The 21,845-nt window shown below is 38.5% G+C and overlaps 1 protein-coding gene across 3 annotated transcripts in view; it reads left to right on the top strand.

Annotated features, from left to right (window-relative positions):
* The window catches only part of GALNT18 (polypeptide N-acetylgalactosaminyltransferase 18), a 238,437-nt gene extending 216,995 nt beyond the window's left edge, over positions 1-21,442 (top strand). Inside the window, exons 11-13 of one of the 3 annotated variants that reach the window (XR_010606267.1) lie at positions 3,950-4,114; positions 11,916-12,010; positions 20,973-21,052. Coding sequence is in view for 2 of the 3 variants with exons in the window: in XM_065635515.1 (XP_065491587.1) it covers positions 3,950-4,114; positions 20,973-21,119 (312 nt within the window). In the remaining variant the exon portion in view is untranslated. Of the gene's footprint in view, positions 1-3,949; positions 4,115-11,915; positions 12,011-20,972 lie in introns of all 3 variants that reach the window. The other 2 variants (XM_065635515.1, XM_065635516.1) reach the window with 2 other exon arrangements.
* Positions 21,443-21,845: the final 403 nt, after the last annotated feature.

The following is a 21,845-nucleotide window of genomic DNA, read 5'->3' as shown; positions in this document are numbered from 1 at the left end:
TTTGCCTGTATCTTGTGATGTGTTTTAAACAAAAGTGCCTCAGTTGTCCATTTTGTGCTGAAGTACACTGCAGCGTACTTGTTGATGCTTGTTAAAGCATCCTCTTGAAGAAGGACTGCTGTGGGCATTTATCTGTTTAACAATTTATTTAAATCACAAGTGCAAACTGGTTTTTTATAGGGCTACACATAAGATGATAAAGCATGAACATAGTTTTAATCTGTAAGATCTTATCTTACCTGAAGGTCATTTAAAATATTATCAATAAAAAGTCATATATGTGCATACCTAATAAGTACATTATGGGATGGTAATTCAGTTCATGTAACTCAGCTGGTTAATCTCCTACAGCCCACTCCAGAAAAGGGAATTTGAGTACCATCTTAAAAAAAAACCAAAACAAAACCAAACCACCCCCCCACACACACAAAACAAACAAAAAACCCCAACCACCCAAAAAACCCTAAACAGGTATTTTTGAAAATTAAAATAATCAAACAGAAACAGGGAGATATAGTGTGAAAGCAATTAAAATATTTTTCTTAATATATGAAATTATTTAATGAGGGGCTTTACCATGGTTTCATGTTTAATATATTTCGGTTTCAGACTAGAAAATCATTAAGCAGTAGTGTCAATAGTTACTTCTGTTAATTCCACCAAATGGATGTCCTCCCTTCAGCCTGCCATAGTTACTGTTAGTTCTCGCAGTGCAGGGACTGTTTCATTCTCAGGTTGGGTGAAAGGAGCCAGGGACTGTCTGTAAGTTTTAAGAAAAGTTTTCTGGCCAAGTGCAACCCAGACCAATACCTCGCTGTTTGCCAGCATGTTGCTCAAGTAGAATTTGTAGAGGGTATGTGCTTTTGACGTGGTCCATCCGTTAGAAAAACACAGTAATCAAATTACCAGGTTGAGCCATGTTTTCAATTCTGAAGTACGATATGGTATTACTGGATAAGACACTAAAATATTTCTAATAGTATATAGAATAATTAAATAATATCCATATTACTGAATAATCAAAGCAACATCCTGGAAGAGCCTAGTTAGCCAGACTAATTCCCACCGTACCACCGTCTGTTTCAGTTTGAGTTAATTTTTAGATGCCACCTACGAGCTGACAGGTGCCTCTCCCAGCACTAGGTGAGCATACAAGATTTCACACCTCTTTTTCTAAACTGGTCCACCATGAAAAATGAAGTAGTATTAGCAGGTAGGGTGAGCTCTCGCAAGATAAGCAACAACCTGCTAATTAAATCTACTAGGCATAATTGCATTTTATCATTCTAATTGTGTACAGTTTTGCCAACAAACGGAACTGAGTCATTCCCTCCCCCAGCCAGAGCCATCATTCTGCTTCTGCCCAGAAAGATGCTCAGACTGAACTATTGCTGATTTAACATTAAAAAAAAAAAAAAAAAGCGGGTGGAGTTGCCCTATGAATTGGGCTTGTGTAATCCAGGAAGATGAACCGATCACCTGGAGCCTTCAGCCACCCTGCGAAAGGCTGGGGAGGGAGCTCATTCCAACAGCTCAGCCCGCGGGTTTGCAGGTTCAGCGCTGCTTTTGCACAGGCAACCCTGACCGATAGTGTGCGCTTCTCAGAGTCACAGCCAAGCCTGCTCATTTGTTTTCATTGACTGATGCGTATCTTCAAGAAAACAAAAGAAAAAATACAAAGACTTTGATTTTCTTCTACCATGTTTTCTGTGGTGATGAGGTGCTGAAAAAAAATGGAATTAACAAATCACTTCCTATTAATAAAAAATACAAATAAGCAGCAATTTCCCTCTCATTTTTCTAGTAGTAATTTTAGGTAAGAGGCAAATGAGCTGCAACAAAATATTCATCTGTAGAGTTAATGTGTCCTAGCAACCCCCATTAAAGATCACATTGATCTTACTGCCTTGCTGTATAACTACCTCAGTCTATCTCCAGAAAAAGCATCTGGCTAGATCTTAAACAGATCTAAAATAGCTGCTATTGGTCTGTCTAAAAAGTGCATTTTAAGTGTTTATTTCTTTTCTAAAGCATCAGTTCTGTTTGCAGGAATGTTAATTATCTAACTTGGGGATGGAGTCTGGTGGGGTGCGGCCTTGTTAGTCCTTCCCCCGTTCTTACAGTTTACTTCAATCAGCAATAACCGACTATTTTGAAAATGTGCTCTCTTGGGTCCTTTTATTTATCCTTCTCCCGTAAGGCATGACTGAACTACTCAAATTTTTATTCAGGTGCTAAAAACCCAGACTCACCTTGGTTGAGCCAGCTCAGATTTCTGTTATCATTTCTGTGGGGTGAACAGAATGAAACTTGATGAACAGGGTCAAACCTTTGATTAGTTTAAACCATTAATGGCAACTTCATTAACTTTTATGCAATTATGTCAGTTTACATCTGCTACAGATCTGCCCTGGAAGTGTTACAGGAGGGTAAACAGAGGACATAATATTGCATGGAAACAAAACACTGTTTGTTTTGATCTGTATTTATCCCTGCATTGACTGATTTCAGCATTCAAAGTTGTTTGGGTTGTTTTGTTGTTCGTGGTTTATTTTTTATATTTTTTTACATGACGCTCCCAAATCTGTCCTCAGTCCTGGTTGGTTTTGTTTCTCTGATTTCTGTCCTATTTGCAATGAATATTTTATCAGAGTTTTCACAAATAAGAATGCGCACATATAAAACAACCTACAACATCAACAATGAACAGATAACAGGAGATAGTACCATCAACCTCCCAGAACAAAAAAGATTCCCAAATACACACAACATAATTTCTAGCTCCTCTTTTGTTACAGACACATCGAATGGATACAGTAAATGACAGGGACATGAACTTGGTGCTTCTGTCCAGCTCTTGTCTGTTGTGACTCCAATACCACGGGAGTTGTCCAAGCCTTACACCTACCTGCTCTAAAGCATCATGCTGCCACTTCATCTTTTTCATGGTCCTCTCAGCAAAAACGTCTGATTTTAGCAAAATTAATTCTGTTTGTGATTAGCAAACTGACAATCCCAGCATAGTCCTGTGTTACCTTTCTGGGCTTATATGGAACGTATTATCTTCAGGAGGACACTGTCCACTCTGTCTGGCAAGTTCACCTTCCTTCCCCTTCTTTTTCTTTCTTCTAGAGAAACCTCCCACATATCTTTGTAGTCAAACAGAGTGGAAAGAATTTGTGTGGAAAGAATTCGGTCAGAAGTGTAAACACTGAGGCAAACAAAAGTACTCCTTTGCTAGAAATCCAGAGCAGCCAGTATATGGTCCCTTTTTCCAGTCTCTTGCGTCTGTGTGTATTGACATATAAAAAATAAAATGAGAACAAATAGCTCGAAACATAGTCATTCTGGTCTCTCTCCTGCCATGTATCTGTCTGCTACCAACTGCTGATAACTTTTTATTGTATATACTGGATTTTGCTTAGCTGCCTCAAATTTAACATTCAATTGTAGAAAACCTTCATTTATCTTTCTGTCATACAGAAGATTGAGATCCTTCCTGCTGAACTGCTGGGTTGCTGTTCTGTTTTCTTACCTCTCCAGTTAGCTGTTATCCTCAGATGAAATAGTTTAATCAGAGTTGGTGGCGATACTCAAACTAATCCCGCTTCTTGCTAGAGGGTGTGTATCTTGCTCTTTGAAGACCCACAGTGCATGTCCAGAGGAAACAGAAATAAAAAGGCCCGTGATGAGACAACAATCAGTTTTGCTTGCATATTTCCTATTATGTTGTTAGCCAACACTTACTTGTTGGTAACAATTAACAATCCATGGTTAATTTAGAACAACTTTTAAAATGTGTTGTTTCCTGCATGAAAGGAAATAATTTAGAAGTCACTATGGGGTCAGCCTGCTGCTATTCAGCGTATTTATCTTTGCCATTAGCTTTTTGGAAAAAGTGCTGCTTCTGTCTAGAGGCCACAAATCTTGTTTGTGCTTCCTGTTGCAGAATGTTTATTACACAAGCAATCAGCAGCTCCATGTGGGTGTTCTGAGTCCCACTATCGACGATGATGACAACAGATGCCTGGTGGATGTGAACAGCAGGCCCAGGCTCATTGAATGCAATTATGCCAAAGCCAAGAGAATGAAGCTTTACTGGCAGTTTACTCAGGTAATTCTTACTCAGCAGACATTACAGAAAGTTCAAAAGCTCTTTTTCTGTATCTGAAGTGTGAGTAATCTGTTTACTAACAGAACAGAATCAGATTTTTCCTTGCCAGGACACTGTGTTTACCTTTGATCCCAATGTCAGCTATCTCAAGAGGTTATAAAACTGGTATTATATTTTCTGAGTTCAAAATAAATTGTTTCTAAGACAGAGTACTGTTACAGACTTACCTCAATTAAAAAAAAAGTTAAGTTATTTTAGTAGAGTCAAATGCAAAGTAAGCAATTTAGGAACAAGAAACAGAAAGCGTTTTGTTTGTCTTGAAGTAGCACCTGAGAAAAGGGCGTAGTGGGTTAGTGATGATAACAGCCTCATAATGAGATACTTTAGCAGTTCCTCACTTAAAAAGGCAATGCTTTTATGTGTGTGTGAGTGTGAGAGAGGTATAAGAAGAGGTGCAAGTAAAGGCTGAGAAGTGATTTCACAGTGATGAGAATGCTGACAGGACACTGAGTCCAGGCCTGGTGTCCACACTTCATAACTGATTTAGAAATACAAGGGAGAACTATAAAGAAGCCACAAAAGTTCTGAGACTAGGAAACATGTTCACTGATATAATGCTTCTGGAGATCACTCTGGTTCAGCTAGGAGGAAGTGGCCGGGTGACTCAAAGCAGATCAGTGTTTCCACAGAGGGACATAGGTTGTCCTGAAGACAAAACAGGTTCCAGTAGCTGGAGGCTAAAGACAGTCAAACTTGGTCTTTCAAAAGAAGGTAAGACTTTCCTAAGGTAAGAATTAAGACATTGGAAGTTCACCATGTCAGGTACCAACATGTCAGTTGCTTTTGATAAATAGAACAAAATTACAATATTTTCTAAACAAGCACATGATTCAGCTTCTGGGAAAAATGCAATAGCTAGTGCGAGTTTGGCTGGTCGCAGTTGCTCCTCTGCAGTTTTGAGTCTACAGATGTAGCTGTGTACTCCAGCCCATGGGCTGAGGCTCACCACTGAGGTCATTTTATTCCTGTATTTAATTTTTCTGTAACGTCCATGTGGGTTTGCAAACATCTCTGCCAACTCATTTGTTTCTTTTTCTTTGACTTAACAGCCATGATCAGTATATTTCAGGATATTGGTAATAACAGTTTAGCATCTATCTTAGTGCAGAGACCATTTGGACACTGATCAGTAAAGTATGCTATTAACATAATTTGTATTTATACTTGAAAGTAATCCAGATCTTTGTCTTTAAAGGGTAACTCTCAAGCAGCAGACCTTAAATCCTTAACCTGGAAAGACAGTCCAGCTTTTGCTTTTAGTCCCCTCAAGGGCAGAGTTTTAATTATATCTTCTCTCAAATTATAACAATAATCTTGTTATGAGGGAGGCAGGGGCCCCACTGTGGCCATCTCGGCACTTGATTTTGGTACCATTTAAAAGAAGTATAATTAACTTATTTATTTAAATAGCATTTCAGTAATGTTTTAGTACTGTCCACCTATTCAGTGATTGCTCTGTATAACCTGACCCTTTGGTGACAATTAATAGTTTCCAGTCCAGGATACTGCTGCTATTTTGTAATACTGATTATGTTAGACACGATTAGGGGGGCAGCAGTAGAATGCATTGAGAATTGAACTACTGAAAGCTTCAAAAATGGTATTTAACTACATTAGGTTTGTTTTCTGTCTGTATTTCCATTCCCTGTTCCAAATACAATCTCCCAATGAAGGTGCAGTGCTGTTAAATGAGACGCTATGGACTGTACTTGTCTTCTACAAAGAAAATTTCAGCCCAGGAGAAGTGAAAGCTAATTAGTTGTTTCCTTATGATAAATTAAGAGACAAATGAAATCATTAAAAGCTTTCTGTTCAAAAAGGATTTTGTTAATACCCAATGCAATTAAAATGCCGTTATTTCTCAACATACAACATGGTACACAGTCCCGTGTACATTCTGTGAGCTAGAAGGCGGCTAATTAGAGTAATCACGGCTTGCCAAGATCAACTGATGAACTCTGAAATGCTCCCGTTTAGTCTGGTGAAAGGATGTTTCAGTGAATATGCCGCAAGCTATGTGAAAAGAGTATTTTTTATTACTTTTCTTAAAGCTCTGACATTTCTACTCTGTATTATGCAGTAGGCAGAACTACTGCAAATAAGCAGGACTGTAAGTATTGATGCTTATATAGTCTTGAAGTTCGTGAAATATTAATTAAAATGTAGATGCTGGCCATAGCTTTTTATAGCACTTTCCTTTGGCTGCGACTATGCTTGGACTTCCCTGGATTCTGTAGCCATCTAACAAGAATGTCTGATGATACAGATACTTAAAAATATAGCAGTGCAAGTGGAGAATTGTTTCAGAAAGGGAATGGCAAACAGACTTACCAACCAAAGGGGGTTAAACCAATTGAACTAGATTTCCCTGACCAGCACGAAAATCAGTATTTTACCTGCATTCCGGACATGTATCTGAAAATTTGAATGAGGAAGCTTTCTGATTCTTCTGCAAATCACAGTATATTCTGAGAGACACCGTGATAGTCTGTGGTGGGACATGGACTTCAGTCTGGTTGATAGAAGCATTCCTTGTTTTCCCATCCTCCTCCTCCCTTGCATTGCTGAAATGTAATGATGAGAGAAATCCTTATGACAAAAGCAGAAAACAGGGCTCGTCCTCCCTCAGCTGGTGGTCTCCTTGCTTATGTAGATTACAGAATTATTTAATTCTTCATTTGCATCTTTGTATGATTAGAAGTGTGTGTATACATATATATACACGTATATATAATCAAATGATTTTTTTTTAATTTAATCTTTTACATCATTTAAAAGTTTTAAAATTTTAAGACTGCCTTCAATTGTAGGCAGCTGGAGTCAGCCACCCAGATGTCCTCTGCTACATTGTGGACAAAACAGAGGTTTAATGGCCACTCAGAGAACCACCACCAGTACCCCAAACTTCTTTTGTTACAGATCTTGCTGGCTGACTGGACAGAGGCCGGGGGAGACTGTGGTATCTTTCTATAAAGGACAAACTTGCATTGAGCATTCAAAGCTTGTATAATGTGTTTGTGCAATCAGGATCTATCTGAGCAAATTTCCATGCTCCACAGTTTTGTACAGCTGCCAAATGCAATGAGACCCAATAAAATGTAGGCTTCAGTGACATTCTTCCAAGGCTTCTTCAAGTGTTTATAACTGTAATTATGTCAAATTATGTAAATGAGCCCTGAAAAGACTCCCATCAACTGGGTAGTGTTCAAGAATTTCATTGTTAAGGTTGGTTGTCAAGTCTTCTCTAGGGGAAATGCTTATTTTTTTAATACTTTTATGCTGAAAAGTCTTCTAGGTGTTCCACAGTTCACCTAGTTCAGTATGTTTCACCACTTTCCCATTTAATCAGAACAAAAATAGACCTTATAGTAAAATAGTAAGTGATCACCAGAAATTAGACAAGGCAAGGAGTACAGAGACAAGAAGTAGTAAAATGGTCAGAATTTTACTGAAATACGAAATTAAACATGATATCAAGGAAGCTGCTCTGGTGTCATGAACCATGAGAAAAGCAAAAACTAAGCTCAGTTGTCCCTGAGTTCCCATTTATTTAGTATAAAGCAATTAATCCTGCTTGCACCCTGTGAGCTCTCTATGGCAAGGCATGGGTGCACAGGCAGTGTGCTGGCAGCCACAGGTTGTGCCCCTGTGTCACCAAATGCTTGTGGGACGCACGAGGTCAGCAGCACGCGTGTGCCAGTCACTGCCCACGTGCTCAGTAAAGCCACTGTCCCTGGCACTGCCACAGTGATTGTGTCACCTGCTCTGCTGGGTGACAGAGAAGGGGCACCAGGATGTGGGAGATGGAGGCCAGTGCACCTGGACAGGTAACTCCTTGGGCCATCTTTCAGTAGAAACTGCTGATGGCCAAAAGCATGCTCTTCTGAACTGACTAGCTGGTACTGTTGTTTGTTCTGGCTGCTAAGAAATGGTACATTCTCAATGTTGCAGTCAGGGTTGGTTGGTTGTTTTGGTTTTTTTTGGGGGGAGGGGGGTGTGCATTGATTTGGTGTTGATTTGTTTGTTTGAAAGAAGGTTCTCAGTCACCCGGCTGATTTCTCAGGTTTATTGCTAATAGAAAGGCAGTTGTGACATAACACCTGTCTTGTGAGTGAAATTCATCCCTACACAGCTCACCTGGGTGACAGCAGGTCATACAGCATGTTAGGACTCCTCCAGCAGCATAACAAAGGTAAAAAGAAGAAGTTTTTCTGTACGTTTTTATCTTGAAGTATCTCCATGTTTATACTTAGGGACGTGACTGTTTCTTATGCTTCTAACCAGACTAGCTACGCTGTCGCTATTTGCTGTTGTGAGCAACTTGAAAACAGGTTTAAGAAAGGACATGAGGCAGAGCTAAAAACCTAAGAGATTAATGCTTTTAAGGCTGGTCCATGTTGAATTCTTTTCAATATCGCAAGCTCTTGTTAATTTAAGTAATTCAAATAACAGTATGGTTGCCATACAAAGGTAAGAAGAGTATGCGTTTACAGGGATGGAGAATCGTGGCAGGGCTCATGGCAGGGGCTCGGCCTGTGCTCAGCGCTCACCTCCGCCTGCCGTGCCAACGTTGCTTTTACGTGGTATGGAGAATTGTGACGCTAGACAGTGCTGGAGGTTTCCACAGGAAACCTCCCAGTTCAGAAGTTGTCAGAGGGGATGTTTTATGCTACCCTGAAAAGCTGTAAATTAAATTTGTTCCTGACAACTGTAGTGCTGGTGTACGGGCCCAGTACCTCAGCAGCACTTTTTTCTATACTGAGCTGCTCTTTGTCCATCTCTGATCAAATATCACCCTAGTTTGCCTGTACTTAATAGTTTAACTACCTGGATAACCACATGAGGTGTTACAGCTGGAGGACAAGGTACATGAATCATTTTTCTCCTCAGACAAAGTGATAGTTAATGTTTTAATTTTCGTCTTGCTCTAGTAAATTTGTCCCTACTTCATATGCAACTTAACCGATATTTTTGTTATATTAAACACTTTGAAAAACAAATACTCTAATACACCTGTTTTTAAAGACTCCTTGAACTGTATCTTACTATAAGCCTACAAACTCTAGTCCCATTTATGCAGAACGGAATTATTGAGAAGTACAAAAATCATTCAGTCTCTCTCAATTTTGTATACTTGACTTCAACATGAAAAATGTATATGCAAAACACATGCAGAAAAAATATTAAATATAAATATTACTGTATAATATTGTGTTTTAACAACTGGTGTTAAATTTGCTTGTAGTTATTGCTGTAGTTAGTGGTAACCAAAATTTCCTTGTATAAGTGTAGTCTTCTATTTGGAGTAATTTTCTAGTAGCAACTTTTAATCTTTGCAAATTAGGTGTAGAACTTGCCAGATAGAAAGTTTGTTTGTGAATACAGCTGTAATATGAGCTTTTAGTGGGTGCATTTCAAGTCTTTTCCAGCATATCACATTATGCAGTATTTACTCTCCTGAGGCCTACATTTAAGCTCCAAAGACACTTGTGCTGAATTAATTTAGAAGGAAGTTAACACATACCCAGGTTTTTCCTTCAAAACAGATACCCTATTTGCATATTTTAGCATATAATTTTAAACACACTCATTTAGAAATTATTTGTTCTGGTTCCACCTGGTTTTCCTAAATTCAGATGTCCAGATAGGCTCCATCCAAAAACTGCAGATGACAGCTGCTGCCAACAAGATACAGCATGACATCATAATGACAGACATGCAAAAGAACGGCCAAATCTAGAAAGTTTTGTACTGATAACCATGTTGGTTGCATTTCAGGAGATCTGAGCTCTGTTCTTGGTCCCTACTTTGCATTCCTGGACCAATCACTTCTTGGATTCTGCATTCCTCAGCTGAGAGATGGATGGAAGTATTTTTACTTTTAGCCTACATCTTTTATTACTTCTAACTTCCCAGACAAAAACCAAAACTCTGTCTTGATCAAATCAGTAGAAGTTGCATGTTTAATTCCCATGGAGACAAGAATAATATGCATGTTTGCAAGGTCTGGCTGCCAAGTCACACCCTACAATCCGAGATGCAAATACGTGAGAAAAATGTTCACTTGGAAGGCAATTAAATTAGGATGCAATAATTATATATATATGACAAGAGAGTTTGTTATTTAGCGAGATGATCAGGCCATCAAGTCTGGCATTCTGAACCTGACAGTGACAAAACTCAGTGTAAGAGATAAAAAAATAGATTATTTCCTTTACTGTTTGAGTAAATTCAAGGTTTGTGCTGCAGCTGCAAGGACGTTCCTTTCCCAATATAAATTATAATAAACTAACAGATTTGTCTGGTTACTAGGGAAAAAGCCATTTTCAATAGCTAGATACTGTGACCAAAGTCCCAAAGAGCCCAACCTTAACTCTCATGTTAGAATATGCAGATTGATTGAAATACTAGTGCAAATTCATTTCTTTCTTCAGTTGGTACTTAATTTATTTTTTGGTCTCTAGAGATAGGTTTAATCATAAGCATATAAGGACAATGCAAACAGTTCAGTTTCTGGGTTAAAATGAGTTAGGAAGCCCTCATATTGAGCACTCAGATTAGAAAACTTAGACTAATGGAATACATCCCACCCACACAAAAGAAAAAAAAAAAGTCATTCAGTATTTTTGTTTTCCAAAGGAGTTACATTTTAGTAAGAGTTATATCTCACGAAGACATAGGAATGCATATTTTCTCTCATCAAAGCCCCATAAATGTTTTGGAATCTGCTAAGATGTCTAGGGAAATCATCTCTTCTTTCTTAGGATATAAAAATCTAGCGTTATCTAATTGTGGTGAAAGCAGTTTCTTATTTGTCTGGCTGAAGATGAATAACTAGGTATCCCCCTATGCTAAGGTTGGTAACAATAATAATAATAATATGAACTTTTCTTCTTTGCATTAGTTTTCTGAGTATGCTATGTTAGAACAGTATTTTCATTCACAGGAGAACAAGAGTAAGGCAGGAAGGTGCTCTTTGGCGTGATCTTCAGTTGCGTGCTGTGAATGGGTCTTCATTAGCAAACTACTATTGCGTCTTGTGCTCTCTCAGAAGTGGGCAGGGAAGACACGTTATCCAGAGTTCTGCGCAGACAAGCAACGCAGAGTGAGCCTTAGAAAGCAACTTACACAGAAATGATGATTGCTTCAAAACCAAACAAAAAGGCAAAACCTAGCCACATAGAATTTGTCACATCACAGATCAGATAATTAGCTAACCAGATTAATCACTTCATCTAGGGGACAGCTGCTGTTTCACAGAAATGAGCTCTATTCTGAGCCAGCAGTTCACTGTGACACCAGGATTCGCTTCCTGACGCCAATGGGCTCTCTTCACAAAGACCAAGATTTGACCTGTCTGAATGATCCTCTCAGCATATCTATAAAAAGTTCCTTTATCAGCACTCTTAAAATTAACCCAGCCCATTCAAAACATCAAGTCACTCATTGAATATTGATGCCTGTGACAGTGAATTCAATGTTTCCTATACCCACATAAATCACAGTAGTTGTTGCACATTTCTAACTAACATTCCTTTCTTTCCTTAGAAAGTTCATTTACCAGTTTCCCATAGGTATGCATACTTTTGATCACTGAAATCAAATCCCACTAATTTTCATTTACATCGTAAGGAAAGTCCTATTTTTATTTCATTTCAGTATGTTTTCTAATTGCCCACCATCTGAATATTCCATCACACTTTAAAGTGTCTTTGTTGCCTTTCTCTGTCTTCTACTTTAGACATCTGGAAGCAAGCCTAGATCAAGGCAGATAAATCAAGCCTGACTTGTTTGCAGAAGTCATTTATATGTAGTCTCAGAATGAAAGAGAAAAAGGTAACTTTTCTAACCTTTTCACAAAATATATTTGTACAACATGCAAATAAACCCAATGTATCCAGCACTCCCATCTTTTTCCTAGTTATGTCATAATATCATTTCTCTATACAGGCAGCTACTGTATGGTACAATCCATGAAAAGAAAGATTTTATGAGGAAAAAAATTCTATCTGTTAGTTTGAGCAAAACTACCTTGCAGAAAACATTGGTGCAGAGCATCATCTTTGGATTCCATTCTGTAGGCCAGGTCTCATTCAAGGCTCCAGAGACGTTTAAGAAACTCAGGAATTTCCTATATCTAACGCACCTGCATAGTAGAAGGAAGTATAAAATATAGCAGTTGCTGTTGTTAATTATATAGTGTATAAACACATCTTAAGTTCTAATTCAGAACTTTGGAGTATAGAAATTAGAGCAATTAGCAGCCAGTGACTCCTCGGTGTAGCGGGTTCTGCATTTACAGTTTTCTGAATGCTACCAGGTAGGACAGGAGGCAGGATGTGGCAAAAGGAGGAGGCAGGAGAGACGCTTCCCAACAGCATCACCTTAAATAGTGAGGGGACCAAAAAAAAAATAAAATAAAAAAAAAACCCACCAGGAAATGTCAACATGTGAATCATCTCTCACTGATACGGATTTCTAGAGCTTACTCGTTTCTGACTGTCGGTTCTCAAAAAGAGATTCAGTTTATTTCTCAATGAATTGTCCAGTTAACCTCTTACTCAGGACAGCAGCTGTAGTCAGAAAAGCCATGCTCATCATTATCAGCTGCACAGCTTGTTTTTCGTTTTCTGCAAAGATCTTATTAGGTAATCCTAGGTATCAGAAGATCAACCTAATATATCAACATCTGGATTCGTTGCCAAAACAAAAATGAAGAATATGTTCAGCTGTAAATTCTGCCTTTAGCCATAATGACCAGGGCTATGTATGGATACAAGATTCCCTTTTTAAACTATTTCCCACTCCCCCAGTGCCCCTGCAAACAGTGTTCAATAATTAATTTTAAAAATCATATTGTATACCTAGAATATTTGTTTCTGCAGATGTTTTTCTACTACATCAGAAAGATTTCCTGGCCACTGCTGGTACAGTAATGATTTCTGTTTACTTTCTGAAAAATCCCTAAAGATCTTTCTAGTCTGCCTAATGTATTCCATTCCAAAGCCCATTTCAATTTTCTTAGTTTTATCACCATTTTCTGTTGTAAAATGCATTTTCTGCTATCATATCCTGAAGAGCTTCTTTGTATTTCACTGAAGGCTTCAATTTATTTTTTGTGAGTTACTGTTTCCTTAATCTTGCTATTAACAATGGGCCTTTGTAATCTGTTATAAATCTGTGATAAAATTTTATATATATATGTGAAAAATATTACTGATAGGTATAAATCCATACATTCCATTTCTGATTTTTATGCTGTTTCTCTGTAATTTGTTTTCTATTCCAATTACATACACCATATGACACTGCATTTCCTTTTGCCAGGTTTAATTGCTTTTATTTAAATACTTTAATTAACAGTATTGTGTATTTCCACATCCTGAAGGTTTAACTATTACACATTTAGAGGGCTGCACTCAGAACCTAGACTACTCTGCATTCATGTAGCCAATCTAGATTAAACAAAACAGAAAATGATTGCACAGTACACTAGTTACTAAAACCTGGATTAGACATACAGATAAAATTGCATTATTTGATTTGTCATAGCTGCAGTGTTAAAAATTTGTTGCAGCAATAAAAAAATTCAGCATTTATGATGATTTGAAATCTGAACACTCACTCAAAAGTCTCAGTAGACATGAAATTGTTGTAACTGGTGAATGATGCATCTAAGTCCATCGTCAGAGGACATTTCACAGTATTTACTCACTGGGTACCAGCAAGTGGACGTCAGACCAGTGCCTGGATGGCTCCCTGGCAACAGAACCCGAGTGCAGGAGGAGAAGAGAGGAGGAGGGAAAAAAAAAAGAATTTTTGTACAGAGCAATTAGTTTTGGTTAGTATTGGAAAAATAAATTCATATTTTAAAAGTGTCTGGTAAAGATTCTCATTTGCCTATCCAACTGAAATAGTGATCTGACAACCCCTTTTTAATACACAGTACTGCTGTGTACAATATTTCATACATACAACAGCAGTTAAATGCACCTTATTTTCACAGTAGTCATATCAAATACATGAGGAACCAAGTGCCTTTGAAGAATAGCAAAAACTAACAATATCGTTCACTGAGAAATACTTAAAATAGTTAAAATTAATTTTTGAAATATTTGAACCACAAATAGTATGTGATAAAGTTTGCTTCACTTACAGAGCACCAATTTGTCTACTGCTTTAGATTTGAGAAGGTATTAATCAATTACCTATATATACCTATGTCCTTTATACAGTTATAAAGCAGAAACTGTAAACTCAATCACATCATTTAGTATTTCCAACATGAATTACTGTATTGGATAAATTATTCACTTTTTTCTATGAACACTTTCTCACTGCAGCAACATCCATACCAAAGCGACCACATAGAAAATAAAATGACTTTTAAAAACTGAGTAACTTTTTTAGGACTAAATTTGGTGTACTAACTATCACTGAAAATTTACTCCAGTATTCTGGGAAAATGAGTGAGAAGATCACGCATTCTGTTTGGAGAGGACATTATCTATGTTACATACACCTCAGCATAATTCTTTGAGTCAAATGTAACAACACAATAGTGAAGACCAGAGTTTCTGCCTCAAAGGTAGAGCGAACATGTAAATATTTGAGGTCACTGATTGAGATACAAATAGAAAATTATACACTAGTGAATGCAATGACCTATATAGAATATGTGATATGAGATTGGATATACTTACTAACCTTATAAGACTTTTTTTCCGAAATAGCCATGGTTAGGCAAGCTGGTAAGAGGTACATTTTTTTTTTCCCTCTTCTAGACAGAAAAACATGAGCTTTAATATGGTGAGCAAAAAGTAGGTTTAAACTCTGTAAAAGTGTATGCTTCATAGTAAGCTGTTAAAAAGAGCTATTGGTCTGATTTTCAGTAATGCTGACAACCTCCAGCGTTCATTTAATACCCCTCATTTTTACAAGCGATCAAACCCTGTCTAAAGTTTCATGTCCAAGAGCTATTAGTGCCTTATGAAGCTCTGATTCAGTCTAAAGCAACAACCTCAGTTCCCTGTTTTTCCTTCCTGCATTGCTTTTTCTGGGAAATTTGGAAACCCAGGACAACAACTTGCAGCTCACAGAACCCATCGCACCTACCCTAAATTACTGGAATGTCATGGATCACATCTAGAAGGTGTGCCAAGTACAAACGATGACTAAATTGACCGAGTCAATTAGATGTTTTGAATTATTTACTCAGCTTTAATGATGCCACATATCCACATTTGAATCCTTCCTTTAAAATACCTAAACTATGTGAAATAGCATCTCTGTTCTTTTCCTGCACTTTTTTGTTCATATATCAAAACACAACCTTGGCAATCTGACTTGAGAGGAACACGAGAAAATTACTTGGTTCTTGCTCAAGAGAATTCTTACTGAAGAAAGTTAGAAAGTAAATATAATGGTAATTTTCTATTAAATACAGCAAGAAATAAAAAAGGTTTTATGCTGTGACAAGTAAAATGTCATCTGGTTAAAAGGCCTGTCAGCACAAAGGATAAGTAACCATAAGGTGAGATTTTTGGCAAGAAAACTCATGAGCTGTTCAGAAATTTTTGGCTAAGTATACATTTACAGAAACTTCTTATGGCATCTTGTGTGACGGTCAGAACATGCTTTGTTTATCTGAGGAAGCATAACATGGTATATAATGGTATATAATCAGTAGCAATGGGATGGAGGGGCAGGAGTTCCAGGGTACATGGTGTGTTTACACTGTCCATATTTCTTGATCAAAAAAAAAAAAAAAAAAAAAAAAAAGTGTTTACCATCTCTGGTATGTGCAACGAAAGCTGTCCCAATGCTCTGTCCCGTTTGTAGCCCCTCTGGATAGGAGGTCTTCTAGACGTTAGAGAAACTTTTTGACAGCTTTCAACTGAGGCTGGTTCTGCAAGGACCAACATTCCAGGGAAGACCCATCTCACTTTACTGTCCTGCAGAACAAATACAGGAAGGGGCAGGTTTGGGAACTGTGCGGCCACCAGCACCCAATAAAGCAAAACAAAAACCACAGAACAGTTCAGCAAAGACTTTGCACGGCTTATTAGCACTAACCTAGAATATGCAAGTATATACTTGCAACATGCTGCTTTTTCTAAAAGCAAGTTGTTTTTTATGCGCTACAGAGTGGCACGGGACTGCCTACCAAACACGCTGGACCATCCTTGTACTCCGAGGGTTTGCGGACACATCAAATGGTGTTCTTGGATGCTATATTATTGGACAAATTCTGCTTTCGTGAAAGACTTGAAAGAAACCCTCTTAAGTATGGCAGCTATGCAGAAAGTACAATAATTCTAAAGGGAGTCAAAAGTATTGCTTTGCACTGGGTGTTATGGCACATTGCAGTAGCTATTGGTCATCGAGGATGTGTGACTCAAGACAGCGTTGACGTTAAAAGTACACTTAGGAAGCATTCCATCAGTTTTATGTGTGTCCGAGGCTACCAGCAGGAGTTGAGAGCATTTGTGCTTCTCACAGGAATTGCTTCAATTTGCATTGCAAAACCCATCAAGTTTTCAGTCAAACTTGTTAGTGCTGTCACATTCAGGCTATTGTTATAAAATAGTTGACCTGGATATTTATTTATCCTTCTGAGACTCCTACTGCCTTTGAGCTGCCTTCTCATAATCAATGATCTTAATCCTAATTCCATTCAGTTCAGCAGAATTCCTCCGTAATTTGTTTCAGCCTACAGAGTTACATTTTATGTATCATGACTAAAGATGTTACCCTAGGCTATCAATTTTTTGCCTTTAAATTGGAAAGTAGAGGTCTACGTAAGATGAGGAAAGGTAACCAGATAAGCAACTTGCCTTTCATTTAGCCTGAAGTGTAGTGTTAAAATAAAGCGTTTTGCCGAGGGAGTGGTAAACATGACTGCCAGAATTTTAAACAAGTTTTACTAAATGGTTATAAAAAAAAATTAACTAAAAGGACACCTTTGCATTTGGCTTTAGGGTTCCAAATGCTAATGATGACAGATTGCAGAAACCATTCAGGAATACTGTAATTTGCAGGCCAAGCCAGTCAGAGTGGCAAAATGTAGCGTTAGTGTGACAGTCCTGCTTGCTCACTTGCTTTCACTGGAGTTACTCAGTTCATGTGCTTTAATGACAGAGCAGCTCGCTAGTTCAGGTTTTGCAACATATACTAGGTGCCCCAGAGATCACGGACCAACGCCACTACTGCAGGATGTGTTAGGCTTATGTACAGGAAAAAAATGAACACAACTGAGTAGGCTAACAACAGGAGATTTTAAGAAAGCACTATCCAAACCCTCGTGCCTGTACTTCAGGGCAACTCTATCATTTATTTATATGCTGACTGAAAGCAACCAAAGCTGTGCGGACTGCATCCTCTCTGAGGGATTAAGCCATGGTTCTGCACAGACCTCACATCTCTTAGGAGATAAGTTGTTCTAACAGGACTGACTTGAGCCTTTATGCTTCTCTTTTGTGGGGAAAAAAAATCATCCTGCTAAAAGCATCTGTGTTCTCTACAACACTCAATTCACACATATTAGCCACTACTTACCTTTAGTGTCTCTTTTATGTTCCATCCAGTGGGCCCCAATGTACGCAGCAGGGTGATTTTCAGTAGCCACTGCAGAGAGCTTTGCAGCACATCAAAAAGAGCCTCCCCAGCTTCTTATCTCCTGAGTCACTTGTTTCTGTTAAATAGAGGCCAGATTTCACAGGAGGGCACATCAAAAAAGAGAAGGAGGGGGGTGGGCTTTTTGTGTGTGGTTGGTTGCTTGCTTGTTTTTCCTGAGGATTGGTTTATGCTTTGTTTACGTAGCTGCCTGTATTGAAGTATGCTGCATGAATACATTTACTGTAATACCTACGTGTGCTCTAGATGATTTAGAACAGAGAAAAAGTGTTGCCTCCACTGTGAACACCCTCCTTCCTCTACCCTGAAATCCTCAATGGCAACAGAAGGCATTTGGGCCCGTTCAAGTGAAAGAAACCCTTGACCATTGAAAAAACTGGGAGTTGAGCAGAAAGAAATTCCAGCTCATCAGAGCAGTATTTAAGACTTTGTGCTGTGGCCTCCTCTACCCAACAGAGCTCTAGGTTAGGTGAATCGGCCCCCCACACAGGCCTTGGGGAGAAAAAATAGACACCAAAGAATAAAATTCACAAAGAGCAGCCAACAGACGTGTTTGCCCCAGCCCAGCTGCTGAAACCAGCTGGACCTGAGCACCCTAGTTCATCCCTCTTCGGAAGCACAAAAACTGCTCTCAAGATGGACACCACAGAGTTCATTTCACAGGGTCTGGGCAGAGAGGAGAGGCAAGAGTTGTCCCAGGGAAACACTTGTGGTTTAGCTGTCATGCTTTTTACATAAAAGGGAGAAAATTCCTTCACTTATGCTAATAAGTTAGAAATGACAGGTGAGGTCTAGAAGTACCATATCCAGAGTCATATCCCAGGTCCAAAAATCAGGCAAGTAACGGAGCTGAACTAGAGTCTCTCATAACTGGTTAGTTTTCTGACAAGACAGAAAGTAGGACAACTTCTTTCTCCTGCTTCCTTGGTGCAGGATCTGAGCTGAGGATCTTAGACACCAAAACTGAGACAAGGACTAACTGATAAATGAGAGATACAAAACTAGTTAACTCAGATGACAGCAACACAAGCACATCCAGCATCAGCTGAAAGTGCAAGGAAAGTTGATCTTAATTTCGGGTTTAGGCAGAAACACTTGTGGTAAACTGTAATTCCCAATTCAAACATGGGGAGCTGACCCTGGGTGCCACGCAACACTGAATCTGTGCAGAGAAAAACCATAATCAGTAGTTTTCATTCATTAAGAATAGAAACCAAATGTTTTGATAAAAACCAAAACAAACCCCAACACATATACATAATCTGACACATTTCTTTTGGCAATTAGAAAATATCCATTGCCTTAGTGTTTTATATCTGAAGGACCTAATTCAAAGCTCATTGAATTCATTTGGCAAACAAACAAACAACCCCACAAAAAATGCCAAACTAAACACCTCAACAAACAACAAAACACCACCTCACCACAGTGAGCTTTAGAACGCCCAAGCAACTTGGGGATGCTGGGTTTAGGATAAGGGAACAAATAGCATATAATAAAGCTTTGATTAATTTCCCATCCCAGTTTCTTCAATTTTCTTGTGTGTCAGGTTTTATTGCTTATAGATAGCTTAGAGTTTATGCTCTCACCAGACACCCAAATTTAACTACCATTATGGATATGAATGTCAATAATAGTTATACAGCAGTGGGGAAATGCATTCACTCAGCATTTCATCATGGAGGTATATTAAAATGCCTACTGTATACCCATCTGTCTAGTAAAGTAATCAGTGAAAATTGTATCTAGACTCCACACAGGCCTACCAACGAGGATTTATAGCAGCCTCATATTTTGAATTTTGTGGATTATTCTAAAAATGGTCTCACTCTTACCCAAAGCCATATTTAAAACTTGGAGCTTTCAAACCTAATTTTGCAGTTCATTAGCCAGTCCCAAAAATGTTTTTAGAAGTGGCTTCTCAGAGAAGGTACTTACTAAGTATCACTGGGAGGAGAGGAGGAGAGGAGACCCCACAGTCACCGAGTGGAATGACTCAGAACCTGTACTGAATGGCACAAGCCACCCTTGCCTGAGAAACAGCCTTCTCTGAACGAGCAAACCCAGCATTTCTATGGGATTTATGCCAATATCCTTGTGATTATAATAGAAATCTATCACAGTTATGACTTTCTAATGCAAGGTATAACAGAGTCTTGAACAAAACTGATGAGGTGGAGTTTTTTTGTATGGGGTTGGGTTGGTGGTGGGTTTTTTTGACAACTATTTTTTTCCCATTGCACAAATAAGTAATTTAAATGTGGCTGCTGTTTCCATTCTTCAGCTGTACTAATCTGTACTGACTTACACTCGGTTCTTCAATTTGCACATAAAGCCAGTAATTCTCTACTACACAAGTCCAAGATACTCTAGAGAAAGACAGACTTTCAGACTTATGTGCAAATTACTCTGTATAGGTTGGAAGAAACTTCCCAGACACTAATGTGTACAAGTTAGTTATTATCTTTATTAGACAGGAGAGAGGGTGAAAGAACCAACTAAAATCAGAATCAAAGGAAAAAATATCATTTAAGTCACCTACGTGATGATTTAATTCTAATTTAGGTCTATAGTTAACCATGTGTTAGCCCCAGTGATTTAAGATTTGCTGCAGTTCAACAGTGAAGACAGGGCTTTAATATGGCACTGTTAAGCTGAGACTGGAACAGACTTGATACTGAGGATTAGCAATATAAGATTATAAAAGACAGTTCATTTCAGAATTCAAAGAATAAAGAATATTTCGCATTTTATCTAACATACAGGACACCCGTGGCCAAGGCACTTGTTCTCTTTTGCCTTTTTTTGACATTTCAGAGGTGCAGCAGAGCCACTAAACTAGGGAACGGAAGCAAAGAGGAAAGCTTTTGGCTCATGGTTAAAAAGCATGGCCAGAAACGGCTCAGTTCTAGAAACCCCATTTGCTGAAATGGTAACTGGCAGTTGAGGCTGTTCTAAATTCCATCAGAAATGAAACCAGCTGGTGACAAAGGGAACCTTCACTCCAAATCCAACCTAGTGCTTAGTAACTGAAACGTTTTTCACAGTAGCAGTGGACTTCAGTAGATGGACATTGAAATGTTCTCTATTTTATCACACAATACCAATGCAATAAGTTCACATTGTTTAATCCAAACACTTCTCTTTTTTCTTATCTTTAAAGGGAGGTCCAATCCAGAACCGAAAATCCAAGCGTTGCCTGGAATTGCAGGAAAACAATGAAAATGAATTTGGATTTCAACTCGTCCTTCAGAAATGCACTGGACAGCGCTGGTCTATAACAAATGTCCTGAAAAGCTTGTCATCATAGCAGACTCAATTTTTTACCCATTTCTTTTGCTACTATGTAGCAAATATCGCATTGTTGCCTGCTGTACTGTATTCCTCTTGCCCCCCACCCCTCCAGTTCCTTCTCTTCTCTTTTTTGTCCCTTTGAGTTTATTTTGTGAGTGTGTGGAAATTGGGTTTGTGGGCTGAAAATAAGACGTTTTTATTTCACAATGATGTTTTCATGGCATTTATAGAGACGTTGAATGACAGGTGATGGGTAGGCTATCCTAAAATATTTTACAACTGTAAATAGGAAACAAATGCAGAATATTTATAACTCAAACTTTTATTGAATAAAAAAGTCCAAACACTATTACTGCCTAGCTGTCTCCATGGAAATCCATTTGAAAGTTAAGTGGTGGTTTCATTGTTTTCATTAACCAAGGCCTGATCTTGGCAAGTAGCTGCTGAGAATCAGTATTCTCCAGACCTGTGGTTGATGGTCCTACCTGCACACAGCAGCTACAGCGAGGGAGGATTCCTCATTCCTCCCTCCAGGGAGACCTGTCTGCATACTGTAGCTACTGCTGTGCAAATGTGGGGGGGACCTGTGGGAGTGTATAATAGAAACCCACACACTTTTCCTCACCAGTAGTACTAAATAAAACCACAGAGAGAGCCCCAGGGCTCAAGTGAGGCATGGAAGAGGATTAATTGAAAAGGAGGAGACAAAGCCACAAGAGAAAAGCAGCAGGTACCGAAAGAA

Source organism: Caloenas nicobarica, chromosome 5, assembly GCF_036013445.1.
Source record: "Caloenas nicobarica isolate bCalNic1 chromosome 5, bCalNic1.hap1, whole genome shotgun sequence".
NCBI classification, from domain to species: domain Eukaryota; kingdom Metazoa; phylum Chordata; class Aves; order Columbiformes; family Columbidae; genus Caloenas; species Caloenas nicobarica.
Note: the sequence above shows the minus strand (reverse complement) of the source record. Positions and strands in the feature narration are given on the sequence as shown.